The 18,875-nt window shown below is 39.9% G+C and overlaps 1 protein-coding gene across 3 annotated transcripts in view; it reads left to right on the top strand.

Moving 5' to 3' along the window:
* NBN (nibrin) overlaps positions 1-18,389 on the top strand; it is a 38,399-nt gene extending 20,010 nt beyond the window's left edge. For all 3 annotated transcript variants that reach the window (XM_061602777.1, XM_061602769.1, XM_061602786.1), the window contains exons 11-17: positions 6,192-6,476; positions 7,158-7,593; positions 10,183-10,269; positions 11,134-11,289; positions 12,626-12,739; positions 13,874-13,923; positions 15,191-18,389. In XM_061602777.1, the coding sequence (XP_061458761.1) occupies positions 6,192-6,476; positions 7,158-7,593; positions 10,183-10,269; positions 11,134-11,289; positions 12,626-12,739; positions 13,874-13,923; positions 15,191-15,218 (1,156 nt within the window). In that variant the 3' untranslated portion in view covers positions 15,219-18,389. The remainder of the gene's footprint in view (positions 1-6,191; positions 6,477-7,157; positions 7,594-10,182; positions 10,270-11,133; positions 11,290-12,625; positions 12,740-13,873; positions 13,924-15,190) is intronic.
* Positions 18,390-18,875: the final 486 nt, after the last annotated feature.

The raw sequence follows: 18,875 nt of genomic DNA, 5'->3' as shown, positions 1-18,875 counted from the left end.
ATTTTCACATGGAAATTTTAATCAGGCACCAGAAACTGGATGGGTAAATTAGTGAGTTTCCTACCTTCTGAAGCTACTAAAGTCAGAGACTCCTTGTTTATACTTCCACTATTGTGAAAGTCTTTTGTAAAATCTATTGGAATTTTTTGAGTAGTAAAACATTTGCAACATCTGGGCTGATCTGTATCACTATTCAGCATAGGCTGTACTAGTGTAGCTTTTTAGTATAAGTAGGGCTCTGTGTATTTTATTATATTTTTTGGCAGGGGGGACAGTTTTTGGGGCAAAAGTAACCCTTTTTTATGCACACTGAGACAACTGAATTTCACGATCTCTATACATTTGCATATGTGTTTTCTTCTTTGGATAATTTATTCTGCTTTTGTTAGCCCTGGGAATGGATACGGAAGATGCATCTTCAGACCAGCAAAAAAATCATCTATTTCCCCGGATCAGAGAGGTTTGAGCTGTAAGAAAGCTGCTGGGAACTTAACATAGGAGCAGAAGGCACTATCCCTTCCTATTCTTAGCCAGACCCTGATCCAGGCAGGTCCTTAAGTGGGCTTCCTGAGTAGCCTCCTGTGCAGCTATCCAGGTGCTTTGGTGGCGGCCCTGAAGTTTCTGCCTTCCTCCTCTGTCTCTCCTGCTCCCGTGGCCCTGAGAAAGATGAGGGGAGAGAGGGTTGAGAGCTGGCGACGAACTCCAGGCAACTGGTGCAGGTCCCCTAGTCCTGGAGCAGGGATCCAATACACTGGTAATGTGGATATCTGCTGGTAGAGTCCTACTCCCTTTGCTCTTTGCTTGGACAGGGTTGAACCCTGGCACAGTTATTATCAGGTTGTACCCATGTAATTGTTGCTTCTAAACTAGCAACTGAGATTCTCAGGAGGCTGTAGTGGTTGCCATCTGCAGTTTTGTGGAATCACAGAATATACACAGCCTTGTATATATTTGATACATTTATAATACTTTGATTTGCACCTGTTAATTAAGGCTTCTTTTGATAAACATGTAAACTAGTTTTTATTTTAAAGCATTATATCCTGCCTATATAAATAAAACATACCTACTAACCACATAAAAACAATAATTTAAAGTGACCCATAACTGCAGTGTTATGAGGAATCACCCAATGCCTTCAAACTATTTTAAAATTTAAGCTGTAATCCTGTGTTCACTAATTTGGGAGTCAGTCTCTGTCAACTAAACCCGGAGTTCCTTTTGAGTACACATTCAAATAATTGGGAAGTTTACAGTTTACCATTGAATAAAGGCTAGCTAGTGTATAAAAATATGGCAGGCTATACAGAATTTTAACACACAAAAGAAAATTCACTAGAAAGGTTTTGGTCTTTTGCAGGCTGCAAAGTGAAGTCTCAGAGTTATTTTTAAAATGAATCCTATTATGCCTTCAATTAAAATGTATTTGTATTCTGTTTGATGTTTTTATTAATGTCCCACAATGTTTAAATTAATATGTTTCTATATGTCTGATTGGTCAATAAAACTGACTGACTGATGAACCTGCTCTTTTAGGGGGTGTACAGCCCCATCCAGAGCAGGCAATTGACCAATTATTCAGACTTGAGAAGAACCTGCCCACAGCATCTCCATCTTGCTGGGATTTAGAGTCAGTTTTTTGGCCCTCATCCAGCCCACTGCTGAGTCCAAGCATGGTCCAGGACTTGCATGATGCTACTGAGAAATAAAGCTGGGTATCATCATTTTACTGCTGACACTTCATCCCAAATCTCCTAATGACCGCTCCCAGTGGCTTTCATATAGATGTTAAACAACACTGGAGACAGAATGGTACCCTGCGGCACCCCACAGTGCAACGGCCAGAGGGCCAAGAGACAATCACCCACTGCTGTTCTCTGAAACTAACCTTGGAGATAGGATCGGAACCACTGTAAAACAGTTAGGACTGCATCTTAAATTTGAAATATTTAGGCTGCAATCCTACACACGCTTTTGTTATGTGTGACCTTCAAGTCGATTACAAGTTATGGCAACCCTATGAATCTGCGACCTCCAATAGCATCTCTTATAAACCACCCTGTTCAGATCTTGGACGTTCAAGTCTGTGGCTTCCTTTATGGAATCAATCCATCTCTTGTTTGGCCTTCCTCTTTTTCTACTGCCTTCTGTTTTTCCCAGTATTATTGTCTTTTCTAGTGAGTCATGTCTTCTCATTCTGTGTCCAAAGTATGATAACCACAGTTTCATAATTTTAGCTTCTAGTGATAGTTCTGGTTTAATTTGTTCTAACACCCAATTATTTGTCTATTCCGCGGTCCATGGTATGTGCAAAGCTCTCCTCCAACACCACATTTCAAATGAGCTGATTTTTCTCTTACCCACTTTTTTCACTGTCCAACTTTCACATCCATACATAGAGATTGGGAACACTATGGTCTGAATGATCCTGACTTTAATGTTCAGTGACACATCTTTGCATTTGAGGGCCTTTTCTAGTTCTCTCATAGCTGCCCTCCCCAGTCCTCGCCTTCTAATTTCTTATTGTCTCCATTTTGGTTAATGACTGTGCCGAGGTATTGATAATCCTTGACAAGTTGAGTGTCCTCACTGTCAACTTTAAAGTTACATAAATCTTCTGTTGTCATTACTTTAGTCTTCTTGACATTCAACTGTAGTCCTGCTTTTGTGCTTTCCTCTTTAACCTTCAACAGCATTAGCTTCAGATCATTACTGGTTTCTGCTAGTAGTATGGTATCGTCTGCATATCTTAAATTATTGATATTTTCCCCTCCAGTTTTCACACCTCCTTCATCTTGGTCCAATCCCACTTTCTGTATGATGTGTTCTACATAGAGATTAAACAAATAGGGTGATAAAATTCACCCCTGTCTCACACTCTTTCCAATGGGGAACCAGGTTGTTGTTGTTGTTGTTGTTATGTGCCTCCAAGTCGACTACGACTTATGGCGGCCCTATGAATCAGTGACCTCCAAGAGCATCTGTCATGAACCACCCTGTTCAGATCTTGTAAGTTCAGGTCTGTGGCTTCCTTGATGGAATCAATCCATCTCTTGTTTGGCCTTCCTCTTTTTCTACTTCCTTCTGTTTTTCCCAGCATTATTATCTTTTCTAATTAATCATGTCTTCTCATTATGTGTCCAAAGTATGATAACCTCAGTTTCATAATTTTAGCTTCTAGTGACAGTTCTGGTTTAATTTGTTCTAACACCCAATTATTTGTCTTTTTTGCAGTCCATGTTATACGCAAAGCTGTTCTCCAACACCACATTTCAAATGAGTTGATTTTTCTCTTACCAGCTTTTTTCACTGTCCAACTTTCACATCCATACATAGAGATTGGAAATACCATGGTCTGAATGATCCTGACTTTAGTGTTCAGTGATACATCTTTGCATTTGAGGACCTTTTCTAGTTTTCTCACAGCTGCCCTCCCCGATCCTAGCCTTCTTCTGATGTCTTGACTATTGTCTCCATTTTGGTTAATGATTGTGCCAAGGTATTGATAATCCTTGACAAGTTCAATGGCCTCATTGTCAACTGTAAAGTTGCATAAATCTTCTGTTGTCATTACTTAGTCCTTTTGACGTTCAGCTGTAGTCCTGCTTTTGTGCTTTCCTCTTTAACTTTCATCAGCATTCTTTTCAAATCATTACTGGTTTCTGCTAGTAGTATGGTATCGTCTGCATATCTTAAATTATTGATATTTCTCCCTCCAGTTTTCACACCTCCTTCATCTTGGTCCAATCCTGCTTTCTGTATGATATGTTCTGTGTACAGATTAAATAAACAGGGTGATAAAATACATCCCTGTCTCACACCCTTTCCGATTGGAAACCAGCTGGTTTCTCTATATTCTGTCCTTACAGTAGCCTCTTGTCCAGAGTATACGTTACACATCAGGACAATCAGATGCTGTGGCACCCCCATTTCTTTTAAAGCATTCCATAGTTTTCCATGATCTACACAATCAAAGACTTTGCTGCAATCTATAAAGCACAGGGTGATTTTCTTCTGAGATTCCTTGGTCTGTTCCATTATCCAACATATGTTTGCCATATGATCTCTGGTACCTCTTCCTTTTCTAAACCCAGCTTGGACATCTGCATTTCTCACTCCATATATGTAAGAATCTCCTCTAGGATGCACACCTTAATGTGGTGAGGGGGTTTGAGAGCATCAAAGAAGCTGAGAGCAATGCCGTCAGGAATCTAGACCAAGAGGCTAGACTCCTACCAGGGTCACTCAAGGTGGAATGGTCAAAGCTGAGACACCAGATTAAGATGCATCCAAGCGCAGAGGAAGGCAATGGTAAACCACCTCTGAATACCTCTTACCATGAAAACCCTATGAACACACACTTTTACCTAGGAGTAAACTACATTAAAATCAATTCTGAGGCCAGGAAGATTTGCAAGTGATATGGAAGCTGCTTTAGGAGCAGTATAGTTTGCATCTTTGAAACAATGAGGAAATGAACATTTCTGATGACCAAAGCGTGGCATATTAGATGTTATTTCTGCTCTTCAGAAAAACAACATAGTTGGCCAAAGTAGGAACTAACTTACAGGAAGCATCTTGAGAGGAATCAGTCATGCAGAGGCAATGTTGATCTTTCTGCAGAGGCAACTGAAGTACTGGAAGCTTTGCCTCCCCGCCTTTCAGGGACTGGGAGACTGAATGTCGATCAGAAGATGAAATTTGCTGCTGCACTTGTTCCTTAATATCTTTGCCCCCCCCCAAAAAAAATTGAGTGCTTTATACAGAGCATTACCTTTGAGGTTCTCAGTCACTCAAGCTGCAGTCCTAACCCCACTTACCTGGGAGTAAGCTCCATTGAATTCAGTCAGGCATGTTTCAGAATAGACATGGTTTAGGATTGCAGCCTTAGCCACAGTGATATTTGCACTTCATTATACCACATTGGATTTACAGAGCTGTGCTTATTATTAGCAACTTCTGATAGACACAGCCATCTGTTTTCCAGAGAGTCATTTTTGAAGCTGCTCCCGGAGAGTAGGGATTTGCAGCTTGGGGTCCAGAAGAGGCTCAAGTGGGGAGGAAAGAGGGATAAATGGATGGTCAGGGAAAAGGAAGAAAATTCAAATGGCTAGATGGGCAGAGGAAGAAAGCAGGCAAATGACGGGAAGGAAAATGAGCTAGTCATCATGCACCAGATGGATGGTGAAACGAGCAGCACATCACTGGAGAGTGCGCACATGCTCATGTATGCCTCTTGCTGCCTTTATTTGGTTATTTTTTGCCACAGCTGTGCATGCAAAAATAAAAATAAAAAATGCCAAATTGCTGTTGCACTTCTGAGTTTGTTCCAACAACACCAATTGATCCTGGTGTGTCGCAACTTTGCAACAGAGGAGATAGCTTTCCTGTCCTCCCCCTGCCCTTTTCTTTTTTTCTTTACCTGCAATCTTGCCTTCCCACTGCAGTTCAAATCGGCAAGTGAGGATTAGAGCAAATGGATAGGTGGAGGAAAGCAAGCAATTGACAGGAAGGAAAGAGGTTGTCCATCCCCCCCACACACACACTTTTATTTCAGAGTGTGTGTGAGACCCACCTAGGACCAGTGGAGCAAACTGAGAAGTTCAGCAACAGCGACTTTGCATTACTTTTGCAAGTGTATGCGCTGCTGCTTTGCACCTATTCCTTCAAAGAAAGAATAAAGAGGCAACAATAGGCACACACATGTGCCCACGTATGGGAGCTCAACGGCTTCCATTCTAAAGCCCAGTTTACTATTATGTTTCTATTCCAGGGGCCTAGCAAGGGAGGAAGGCGGCCAGGTGAGTAAGTGGCCAGGTGAGTGAGGGTCAGGATCAGGCCAGTGAAGGCCCCCTCTGAGTTCCTGGGCTCTTGGTCAGTGCCTGACTGACCACTGCCACCAGGCCTGTCGCTGTCCCGTAGCAGATAATGATAGAGAAATTTCAAATTCTTGAGTGTTGGCAAACCTTTTTTTGATTAAAATCAATCAAGAGAATCTCATATTTAGGTGCAACATTCATGGACCTTAGAAATATGTCACATTTTTGTGTGTCAGCAACATTTTTTTTCAGATGCCAGGATAACCAGAAATTTGAGATATAGATTATAGACCACTGTGTCATTGGTATGCTTTCTGTTGCTACTGATTGTGGTCATGCTGTACTAGTACTTTTTTTTTCTTGTTTATGCAGTGTGGAAATAGAAGGAGAGAAGAGAAATAAAGGAACTCCTATAAGGGACCCAAGAAGAAAAACTCATCCACAGAATATAACTACTGTTAAGGAGACACCAGCAGGAACTGGCACTGTAAATGTGGGCACTACGTTATCCAGGCTGAATACAAGGCCTGGGACCGGCGAGAGTAGCCTGTCATTCTCTCCCTCTAAAATGTCAGGGAATAACAGAAATAAAGGGGGAGAATTTCACCAACAGTTGAACTCAATCAAAAATTACTTTCAGACAGCTATTAAAAAAAGGTATGATCTGGTTATTAGTCAAACTAGTTCTGATATTTGTTCCCTAATTTTCATTCTTAGGAGCAGAAACAGTAGGCACTTTTATTTTATGTATTTATTTAAAGTTAAACTTAGTCTTCAAAGGTCAAAGGTTCCTCAGAAGTTTCAGCTCCATCATAACTGAAAATATGACAAATCATCACCTAAAATCCCTATTGATAACACATTAGTTTCCAAAACCTTTGCCTGAATAATGAACTCTGCATGTTCATCAATGCTACATTTTAATTAAATATTTATCACATGCAGCTCCCTGCAATTTAGCTTAATAATAAATTAGCTTGTGCTGATTGCACCTAATGAAGACATTAAAACAAAGCCCCTCTGAAATTAGTGAAACTAAAGTGCATAGCGCGATGCTTGTTATGATATTTTTAGAACCATCTAACTTATATTGATTGGATGTCTGGGTTCCTATTTAATCATCATCAACATTAGTAGTAAACATAATAAACATATGCGTGTTTGTGATCTGTCTGGATGATATCCAGTTGTGATATTCTGTTTGTGCAAATGGGTCTTGCCCTCCTCCTGCATGCTTGCTCTAGGGGGTTGGGAGACCCATCACATTTACTGGTGTGATGTTGGATCTTGCCCTCTATCTGAAGAAAAAATGTTTGAAATGCCTTTTTTCTATTTAAGGGAAAGGGATGAGGTTGGAGAAACATCAGTGACTAAATATGCAAAGATAGAGGAGAAGTCATCGCAGGCTTCTAGTCATACACAGCCTGTAACTTCCTTGCTGAGGGAAAGCAGTGCAGGAGGATCTCAAAAGGGGCCACGTACCTTGGACCAGAAAACAAATGAGTCCTACACAGGTGGAAGTAGGAAGTCTATCTTAGAGAAGAGCCAATTAGAAAATAATAATAATGAAAATATTTATGCATCAAAAAAGAGAAAAGAATTGAATGACTCAGTAGAAGACGAAGCATCATTAGAAGTGGTCTTTGCGAGCCAAGAGCTGGATTGGGAAGAGGATGTAGGACATGATGGTGAAGGAAGTGCTGAGGGTGCAAAGAAGAAAAGGAAATTGGAAACTAAAGAAGAGAATTCAACAGACGAGGCACAGAGACTTTTGGTAAGACATTTTTTTACTATCTCATGTAGATGCTGGGATCTTTCAGTTGCAACAGTAACATATGTGTGCCATACACCACAATATTAGGCTATTAGCATAAAGATAAAATTATTATTTGAATTGATATCAAAAACGAAAGGAAGCATTTAATACCTTATCTTTTTACAGGAGGGGACATAACATGGTGGCTATATCATATTCAGACTTCTGACATTTTAGAGGGTGGGCTTTATAGTACTATTCTTTTGATCTGCCAAAGGGAGGGGGTGCAGCATTTTGTCAATTTAAATCAAATAGATTAATTTGAATTATTTTGAACTGTTTAAAATGTGCCCCTGATAAATCAGGCAGTAGCTTTTCTTTTTTAAAAGTTTTAAATCCAAAACTTGGTTGAGCTGTGGATTGATTTCTATTGCATTACTGTTTGGTTGTTAGCCACCTTGAATTTCTCCTGAAAAATAGGTGGAACATTATTTTATTCTTAAAACATAATAAAAATGTAAAATCCAAACATGGCATATGCTGTTTTAGAAGATGCATTCCTTCTTCTCTCTCATGGAGAGGAGCCTGAGAAGGTCCTCGTTATGACATGTGCCCTTGTCATCTAGATACAAAAATAAATGTTTTTCTCCAAATGTGTCTTATGCCCAAACAGTTAATTGAGTTGTATAGAAGCCATTTTAAACAGGGCCGGGGGCCACTGATTATATGGAAGTGCAGTAGTTGTCTGGTGCACCTAAGGATCCAAAACGAAACAAAATTAGTCACAATCCAGTGCCTAGTTCAAAGCATTTAAGTCTTATTGAAATCATGATTTTATACATGTACCTAATCCTGTGTTGGATTATGTTGGGAATTGCAAATGGGGAGAATGTACTTGCGGTCAAGTCCTGCTTGTGGGCCTCCCATAGGCAATTATTTTCTTGAATAATTTCCCATTATTGTCTCAGACTTTTTGTCTATGTGCATACTGACTCTTTTAAATCCATCTTTTATTGTGCTGCCACGGTCAGTCAGCCACACTGCTATGCACAGCAGCAATTTTAAAGTTGCTCATTAATGAATGCTATTATTTCGTCTTATATTTTAGATCTGTGAAAGTATTTCACTTGGAAAGCTAAGAACTAGGTAACAAGACAAGTTCTGTTTTAGCAGGCTATGACCATAAATACATTTCACTGACTACAACAGTTCTTTAGCTTGGGAGAAACAAAGCTGTCCCCCATGCTCTTTAATATCTATATGAAGCCGCTGGGTGAGGTCATCAGGAGTTTTGGAGTGCGTTTTCAGCAATATGCTGATGATACGCAACTCTACTTCTCCTTTTCATCTTCCTCAGGTGAGGCTGTCAATGTACTGAACCGCTGCCTGGCCGCGATAATGGACTGGATGAGAGCTAATAAACTGAAACTCAATCCTGACAAGACTGAGATGCTGTTGGTGGGGGGGTACTCTGCCCAGATGGTTGATGTCAGACCTGCTCTGGATGGGGTTACACTCCCCCTAAAGGAGCAGGTCCGTAGTTTGGGAGTCTTATTAGATCCGCTCCTGTCACTTGAGGCTCAGGTAGCCTCGGTGGCACGGAATGCGTTCTACCAGCTTCGGCTGGTAGCCCAACTACGACCCTATCTGGACAGGGAGAACCTCGCCTCAGTTATTCACGCTCTGGTAACCTCTAGATTGGATTACTGTAATGCACTCTACGTAGGGTTACCTTTGAAGACAATTCGGAAACTTCAGCTAGTGCAGAATGCTGTGGCCAGAGTTCTTACTGGGACGAAGAAATTCGACCATATAACACCTGGCCCAACTGCACTGGCTACCTATATGTTTCCGGGCCAGATTCAAAGTGTTGGTTCTTACCTATAAAGCCCTTAACGGCATCGGACCGCAATATCTGATGGAACGCCTCTCGCTATGTACCTACCCGTTCACTGCGCTCGACATCTAAGGCCCTTCTCTGGGTCCCAACTCATAGGGAGGCCCGGAGAACAACAATTAGATCTAGGGCCTTTTCAGTGGTGGCCCCCGAATTATGGAATGCCCTCCCAGATGAGATACGCCTGGCGCCTTCTTTGTTATCTTTTCGGCGCCAGGTAAAAACCTACCTCTTCGCCCAGGCATTTTAAACTTTTAAACTTAAATTTAATTTTATTTTAAACTTAACTGTAATTGTATTTTTATTTTATTCATATTTTAATTTTGTTTTTAAATATGTTTTATATTGTATGTTTTAATCCACACTTGTTCGTTTTTTAAATGTGGTTTTATTTTGCTGTACACCGCCCTGAGAGCTCGTTGCTATAGGGCGGTTTAAAAGCGTAATTAAATAAATAAATAAATAAATAAGCTGAAGAACTCTTGTATTCAGAGTAATTTATTTCAGCTCTCTAGTGTGGGAACTACCACACACTTTGATTACTCCTTAAATACAGAGGAAATCAGAACAGATCTGATGTAAAAAAAAAAAAAAAGAATCAAGCATTTCATAGAATTGATGTACTCAGTTTTCAGAAATATAATCCTACTGTAGTGGTGTAGAGTATATGTTACATACTTACACATATGCACATCTTTTTGGTCAAACAGCAAGAAAATAAGCAGTCACTTCCAAATTTAAACCAGAAACAAGAGATAAAAGAAGAATCACCAGGCTCTGTAAAGAATGACGCAAATGTAAGGAATGTCTTCATGTTGACATTTAGCATATTTAACTTTTGCAAAAGGTAATGTGGGTGGGAACTTGCTCTTTTAGATTAAAGGGATACTCAGATATCGAGGATAGTAACTTTCAGTTTTTTTAAAAAAAAAATCTGAAAATATAGCTTCAGTTAACTTGCAATATTCCTTTTAAGATGCTTACTCCCTTAGCTTTCTGTTTGTTTCTTTGATATCTCTCACAATTATTCATGGAAACCATAAAGCTTTAATTATTTTGTTATAGAACCAACACTGGAAATAGACCGATGTTCCTGTTCCATTTTATAGGAAGATTGAAACAGGAAATGATGTTGTCATACAGGAAAAAAGTGAAAGATCTGAAGATACTGGGTTAATAAATTACTGCAAATATTTTGTAGTTCATTAAATGGCTATAGGGAGATACACATTATTTCAGTTTTTCCTGATGAAACGGATTTAGTTAGAAATTTTTTGAAATTTCTTAGAATATACAATGCCTTGCAAAAGTAATAGACCCCTGACCAATGCTCTCATTACTGAATGGTACGTTGTAATTTCATGTTTCTTACAAACATTTCCCAACATAAAACCAATGTCACCTTACAATAATTGATTTTGAGTTTTAGTTTTCAAAATAAAATATCATACTGAACAAAATTACAATGTGTTATTTGTAATTCAGTAATATGAGAACATTGGTCAGGGGTCTACTTTTGCAAGGCACTGTAGTCTCAGAAAATAGATAATGAAGTTATACCACCTTACTGTTGAAGATTAAGTGTAACTCAGTTACAACAGGGAAGTTTGATTAGAATGGCCTCAGCAATTGCTCTTTCATGTCTTTTCTCCCCGAATAAGAATCCTGATAAATGTGCAGGTGATTCCAGCAATCTACCCAGCAGGCTGTTGCTGACTGAATTTAGATCATTGGTTGTTAGTCAGCCAAGGAAGGACGGTCATTGCACTGCAAAAACAGATTATGGACATCTGAACAACTTTAAACAGTTTAAAAAGGTTAGTATATGCTTATAAACTGTCACTAGAGGACACTGTTTTCTCCAAGTTTGGTTGGGTGTGTGGGTGTGTAGCCTCAGATTCCAGAGGAGGATTATGATAATCTGTCACAACAAAAACAATACAGACTTTAGCACTTTAAAAAATAATATTTATTGTGCCCTAATCTAACAGAGGACAATACTTCATGCAGGTAATGAATGGATTTATAATGCCACAATAAATATAAGTCTTTAGTAGAACCTCGGCAATGCAAGTGATAGACCAGTGTGCCAGCCACTTAACTAAATTTCTGTTACCGACTTATGTCAGTGGGGCTAATTCTTTCCATGTGGGAGGGGGGAATTCAGAGATAGGATCATTTGTACATGCTTAATCTGTTCCTAAAGGCTCCAGTGTCTGGCTCCAATAGTGGCAGCTTGCATGTTGAAACTGACTTCCATATGCAAATACCGTTCTGGATCTGGTGCTGTGTGCGCAGACGTGTGCTGGACACACTTATACTGGATGCATACTCCAGCACTCTGATTTGGCATATCCCCTTTGGAACCAGCAAGGAACAGAAGGCCAAGGCAATCAGCTTTACCTGCATCAACACCTGATTTGGGAATAGAAAGTTGAAGTAATGCCCTCCTCCCTCTCCCACAGCATCAACACTGTTGCCTGCTCAGACTAAGGGCCCATTTCACTTAAACACAATTGCTATAGGCAATGTGATACAGCATTTTGATGCACTTTTGCATTCTGTTTCAAAAGAAGCTTGCTTTAAAATGAGGTATTAATACCTTCTACATTTAAACAATATTGTACTATTTGGTAAATAGCAACAACTGTTTCCATTGAAGCTCTGTTGTTCTTGCAAAAGGACATGCCTAGATCACTGAAATCTCATTTTTAATGTTGATGGGGGTTTTAACTCATGATATGCATGAAAATAAACATTTAAATGTAATCAGTATTTTTAAGTGAACAATTGTATTTATAAATCTGTAATATCATAACGTATCTAAAACCTGCATAACCTGTAGTGCCCCCTACTGTACAGCCCAAATCTTTTTGGTTTTGAATTAAACAGTGCTCAACAACTATATTTTAAGAATTGCAAAGTTTTATTCAAATGGACTATAAAAGTGATGACAAAGGGTACCCACGTCTGCTTATTTGTAGCTGAAGTGAGAAAGTAACAAAATTAAGATTCTGTCTTTGCATAGTTAGACTTATAACTTCTTTGAAGCCGCAACCTGAAACTTCTGAAGTTTTTTGTTGAATGTGAAAATTCATACTTCTTTCTGCTAAGTTTTTGTACAAAAAAAAGAAAAACATTTCTGTTTGGCAGGTAGCTTATCCCGGAGCAGGACAACTTCCACACATTATTGGGGGATCAGATCTGATAGCTCATCATACTAGAAAGAATTCCGAGATGGAAGAATGGTTGAAGCAAGAAATGGAGGTAAGGAGCATATAAGCAGTTAAACAAATATTGCTTTATTTTCTTTTCGAAAACATAGAATAGTTTTTTGCAATGTTAATCTGTGGATGTGCAGCAACAAAGCCTGATCTGGAAGCCAAGAAGAAACGTGTCTTCACATTGTCATTTGTTTGGAGTGAAACAAATCAGGGTCCTCAGTTCAGACATAACACTAAGCCAGAGAACGTGGCTTGTTGCTCCAGCTTAAGCTAGCAGAGGAGCATAGTGTTTCAAAGCACTTGTAATATTTTTTTTGATGTCATGATTTCATGGGAAAGCAAGTTTCACGTATTTGAAGGTTCTCCTGTGGATATCTACTATGGACTAGGGCAGAGGTTCCCATACTGTGGTCTGTGGACCACCCATGGTCTGCAAGCTTCATTCAGGTGGTCTGTGGCATATCCATATTAAATATGCATATTGATCTTTTAATTGTGTCTTTATTGCTTCTTCTGTGTCTTACATTGTATTTCATTGTATTAAAGTTTGCATTCTGTGGAATGCAGGTTGTAATACGATCAAATACAGTAGAATAAATAAAAGAGGCAATTAAAAACCATACAGCACCTAACACAGTGCATTACAATTGCTGCAACAGACAGACAAAATCATTAAGCAGTCTGCCAAGACCACCAGCAATTTTCAAGAGGTCCATGGGGAAAAAAGTTTGGGAACCACTGGACTGTGGCCCTCCAGGTGCGCATATATGCTGCCTCCTTAATTGGCATGTATTGTTGTTTTCTGTATATAGCAGACCATTGGCGCACCTGAGACTAAATCACAATCATAATCATGAACTGTAGGTCAGTATTTCATTCACTGGATGGGTGAGGGACTGCATTGGGAGTGGGGGTTTGTGGAAAATTGGCTAGAAACCGCTTGCAAGCTACCTCTATTTCCTCACTTTCACTGCAGCCCCCTCCCCATCCCAGGCCTTTGTGTAGGGCTTCTGGGTGAAGAAAAGATTTTTTGGCATTGGGAAGAAGGAGAGTGCTCATGGAGCATTGGACACCACATGTTGTAGTTATGAGTAAATGCTTGACCGCATCCATTTAATGGTAGTTTAGAGAATTTCATCCTTGATAGAGATTCTTAAATAAATGTTTATTTTTCTAGGAACAGAGCCGCCATGCAAAAGAAGAATCGCTTGCAGATGACCTCTTTAGGTAAGGGTTCTCCTCCGGGCCCACCTGTAACAGGTTCAAGGACTATTTATAGTGTGTGAGATAATGCATCTGTATTGCTCTTCTGAGCGTTTTGGTCTAACTCCATGTGACTGCCTCTTCTTCCCTCCAAACAAAAAACATTACGGGATGGAGATAGGTAACTTCTAAATGTATAACTAAATGCCCCAAATTAATACCCAAGTTATTCAGAGCAGAACAATATCAGCTTTAAGCAGTAGGGCAAAATATTTTCTGTCCTTAGACTGTTCCTTCTATTGACTGCTACTTATTTAAATTTTTGCCAACAATTGCAAACTGTTCTTGCTGTAGAGCAGCTTCTGATCACCTGGTGGATACTTCTACACTCAGCCACTCAGAAGTCTGAAGAACTAGTGGTGGTGATGCATGACTCTCTGTGTGGCAGTAGACTAGTTATCTTTGTTCTTCCGTCCTGCCCAGAGAATGTTAAAGTAGTGACCATATAAAATAAATTGTTATTCCACATGTTCTCCTTACGTGTTCCTCGGCAAAGACTTGGACAAGATATATCCAGATAAGAATTTAGAGACCAGTGGTTCAGGCAGCCCCAAATCTTCACCAGCTATTTTGCTTTCAGCACCTTTTTGGGCATTTGGCACTTAACAATGGAAAACTGCATCCTTCTATACAGTTTGCATATGTGGTCAGATCTGCATCAGAAGCCCTGTTCTGTGTTCCTCTGTGGTTTGTAGGCATTAGAGGCAAGGCCTTTTCGGTCATTGTGATGCTTAAACTGTAGAATGTCCTCCCACAAGGACACCATGTAACCTCAACACTGCTTTCTGTTCAGCAAACAATGAAGACTGTTTCAGCAGTGAATTGTACTGTGTGCTAATTGGTTTGAGATTCAAGTGCTCCTTCATGGTTTTATTAATAACATTTATAGCCCATCTTCCTTCCAAGCTCAGGCATGCATAGTTTCCTCCTCCCTTGTGACCTCACAACAACCCTATGAGGTAGGTTGGGCCAAGAGACAATGACTGGTCTAAGGTTTCCCAGTCAGCTATTCATGGCAGGATAGGGATTTGAACCTGCATCTCCCTAATCCTAGTCTGATATGTTCACTGCTACATTTTATGTGATGCTTTATCATTGCATTATTTCTTTTTAGCCACTTAAAGATAAGGATAATTTTTAATAAGCTTGGCAGTTTATAGTCCATGTGACTGTGTTTCCCACTTAAGTTTGGATTTCAAAATGCACATTTTCCTCATTTCTGGCTTTATAGGTATGATCCCCATGTGAAAAGAAGATAAGATGTGCCTTGAATTAAACCTACAGCAGAAAGAAAAACTTTCCTGGTGTGCTTGATGGCAGTAAATTGCAGCATGATAGAGTTAATTTCACATTGATCATACCTCCTGAAAACCTGCTTTTCATATTGAAGAAATTATGTTTCTGGTTACAATACTTAACAGTACTTCAAACACGTTACAGCTCATAATGGATCCAGTCATTATCTGACCACAACTCGAATGACTAATCCAGGCAGATTTTGTAATGCTTATCTCAATACAAAGCTAGCATTAGAATCCAAACTAGAGTAAAATCTAATGCTGTTCATACCCTCCTACCTTTTTGCTGCTCTGGCAGCAGAGAAAAAGAATCTCTCTGACATCCCCTTTCTAGTGACTCTGTTGTAGATGCATGCTTCAATGGCTACTGATCCATGTCAGCAACATTCTGGAAACGACATCTAGCATTACTTCTGGCATGCAGCCATGGGGGGGAGCCTCCCTTCACTGCCCCTGTTGAAGCCTCAACAAAGATAAATGTAGGGGACTTGGGAGGACATAGGAAGATGGGTGAGAGTGTTGGATGTCCATGACATGGAGGCAGGAGGAATTGGACCCTGTTGCACACCCAATGATATCAAGGGCAAATTGGGTTTGAAAAGAAGAAGTTCAGAGTCCAGTTCTCAAACTTACTAGAGAGAGTTTGCCTATCACTACTTACAGCACATAAAGCCTTTAAAATTCATTTTCAAAATGCATTTTGGGGCATTATTCTTTACCCAGCCCTTTGTTTTTATTAGAGCAAATTAGTGGAAGGTGACACAATTTCTTTTTTAAAAAACTCATTTTAGCATATTTTTTTTATATCTTATCAGAATTTTACAAAAGGACAGTGTGGAATTTGTAGCATGGATTTAAGTATTGGTGACTTCTGTACCATTTTGCACTTCTCAAATTGGCTTTGATCCTTTTAGTACATTAAACTATTCATCTCTGTGTTAATGAAGAAATCTTTTCTTGGAGTATTTCGTTCTCATAATTTCAATGTTTACAATGTAGAGCAGCTATTGAGGCAGGATATCTTCAAAATTGCCTATTTTGTCTAAGCAGCCTTACAGCTATTTGGGGTCTTTTATATGAGGCAGCAAGCAGCTGGTATAGCACAGTGGGGAGAAGAGCCTGGCTGGGAGTCCAGAGTCTGTGAGTTCAAATCGCTGCTTGTGTCTCCTGGGTGTCAAGGTCCAGCTAAAGATCACAGGGAGTGGCTCAGGGGTTATGTGCCCTTCCACCTGTGCAGCCGTGGGCAAGCTGCAGAGTCCGAAGGAGCCCAGTTGCCCCCCAGCTGGCAGTTGCGGACAAGGAAGGGGCTGGCTTGTGCAGCTATGGCAAGCTGAGCAGGCCCTAGCCAGCTGGGGAGGACTAGCCTCAGAAGGAGGCAATGGTAAACTCCCTCTGAATACCACTTACCATGAAAACCCTATTCATAGTGTAGCATAAGTCGGGATCGACTTGAAGGCAGTCCATTTCCATTAATTGCTGTAAACTGCCCAGAGAGCAGTATATAAACGTGATAAATAAGTAAATAAATAAATTTCCATATGAAGTGGCAAGCTTCAGCCTGAAATCTATCATACTTCTGTTAAACCCAAGGAAAGTAAAACAGACTTTGGATTTAGGAATGTTTAGTGTCAGTGTGAGAATTTGGTGCAGACTCCATGTCTGCTCCACTACATGTTTGTCTGAGAACATGGCTTAGCCAAACTACTTGCAACTGATGGTGCATTTTAAGAGTCTAAAGCAGCCTCCTCCATCCAGACGTTTTTGGACTTCTGTTCCCGTCATCCTCAGCAATCATGATCAATGGTCAGGAATGACTGGAGTTGTAGTCCAACATATCTCACAGGCACCAGGTTGGAGGAGGCTGGCCTAAATAATCAAGATGATACAAAATAAACAGAATTTGTTTCATTCTTCCATTCAGTTCTGGCTCCCGATGCTGTGGAAAGTAGTCTTAAATAACCCTTTTTGGGGGTTAGGGAGAAATAAAAAAAAAAGCTTTGTTTTCCAAAAATGGCCTTGCAGGACACTTTTCCTTGGATAGAAAAGGAAAAATGTATTTGGGTTCCAGCTGTTTGCTGACTTCTCCCTTAAAATCCTCCCAGACACAGGTAGGATGACTAGTGAATGCTAGAGAATAGGCTAAGAAATTACTGCTCCCACATAAATGCTTGGCTTGCAGAATATGCACCAGCATGGGAAAGAGGACAATAGTTGCAAGTGATGTAAAACACTTCTCAGTCCATTCCTGTTAGAATCATGAACTTACATAACAGTTGTAGTCTTCATTTCCCATGTAACTTTTTTCCCCATTGGGATCACTTCACATTAGAGGAAATACTAGTTCATGTTTATCCACTGCATTTCTCCCAGGCCTCATGACCACCATAATGCAAGAAGTGCTAGAATAGCTAAAAATATGAACCCAGGAGCCATGAATGACAGAGACATGGCTCAATTTCTTCCATATTATGGCATATGCCATATAGAGAGGGCAAAACTCATTTTCCTAGAATTTAAAAGGGAGCCCTGCTGTATCCCTTTAAGGTGTTAGTTTAAAAGTGGGCATTGTGTATCCTGGTTTTTGTGTGTGTGTGATGGGCTCCTGTGGAGCACAATATTCGCAGCAAGGTTTCTTCTGACTGTCTTGTAAAGCATGAGAGCCTTTGAGGTCAAACGATTCTTCGTACTAGTTTCAACTTGAGAAACTTTGGTTAATTCCCTACAAACTGCTCGGTTTGCTATACATTTTACGTCGCAGGTAATACTAACCATCTTTTGCTGTTAAGCAATCTAGAAACATCTCTTTAAAAATAGTGAGGAAGGAAATGAGAGTGTCTCTTTTTCCTCCAGTAAAGCATGTTGTCTGTAAATACTATCTGTCACTACTAAAATTATTTTCTTTCCTTTTGTTTCCTGTTCTTGGGTAGCTATTAGCAACGCCCTAGAAAGTGGTTGTCAGTTTTTGTACAAGCTGATGAGGTCCACACATTTTTGAAAAGAACTCCCTAGGGGTAATCTAATCTTTATTTCTCTAGACTTAAAGTGATAATGACTAATTTCCCAAACCCCATGCATGTAAATTCTTTTATTTGTGGTATAACTTTTCCATTCAAAATAAATACATAAACTTCAGTTTCTAGCCCTTGTTTTGGAGATAACTTGAAATACACAAGCAGTGTTAGGCACTGGCAATCACAATTCCAGTTGCTGAACACTGCAGCATGATGCTGGCTATCCTCACTCTGTTGCCTTTAGGAATGTTACACCACCCATATTTCTACCCACACCCCTTGCCAGTCATTGCCTTGCTTGTCCAACAATGTCCATTTCAAAATAAAAATACATTCAGCACCTCCATTGTACGAAACATGTCAGATAACCTTAATTGAGTTACATAATTTATTAGCACAGCATTCCTTGTAGAAATGGCTAAACCACTTCCAATTGGTCAGCATCTTGAATTGTGGCAAGCACAGTGCGGCATGTGTGGCCTTGACACAGTCCGTAAGAGACTCGTCTCGGTATTCAAGTGTGGAAAGGCTACATTTGGCAGTTTAAATGACTAGGCCATTTCAGGAGTATTGTGGCAAGTATCACATTTTAAATATTTGGAAAATA

This window comes from Rhineura floridana, chromosome 1 (genome assembly GCF_030035675.1).
Source record: "Rhineura floridana isolate rRhiFlo1 chromosome 1, rRhiFlo1.hap2, whole genome shotgun sequence".
NCBI lineage: Eukaryota > Metazoa > Chordata > Lepidosauria > Squamata > Rhineuridae > Rhineura > Rhineura floridana.
Note: the sequence above shows the minus strand (reverse complement) of the source record. Positions and strands in the feature narration are given on the sequence as shown.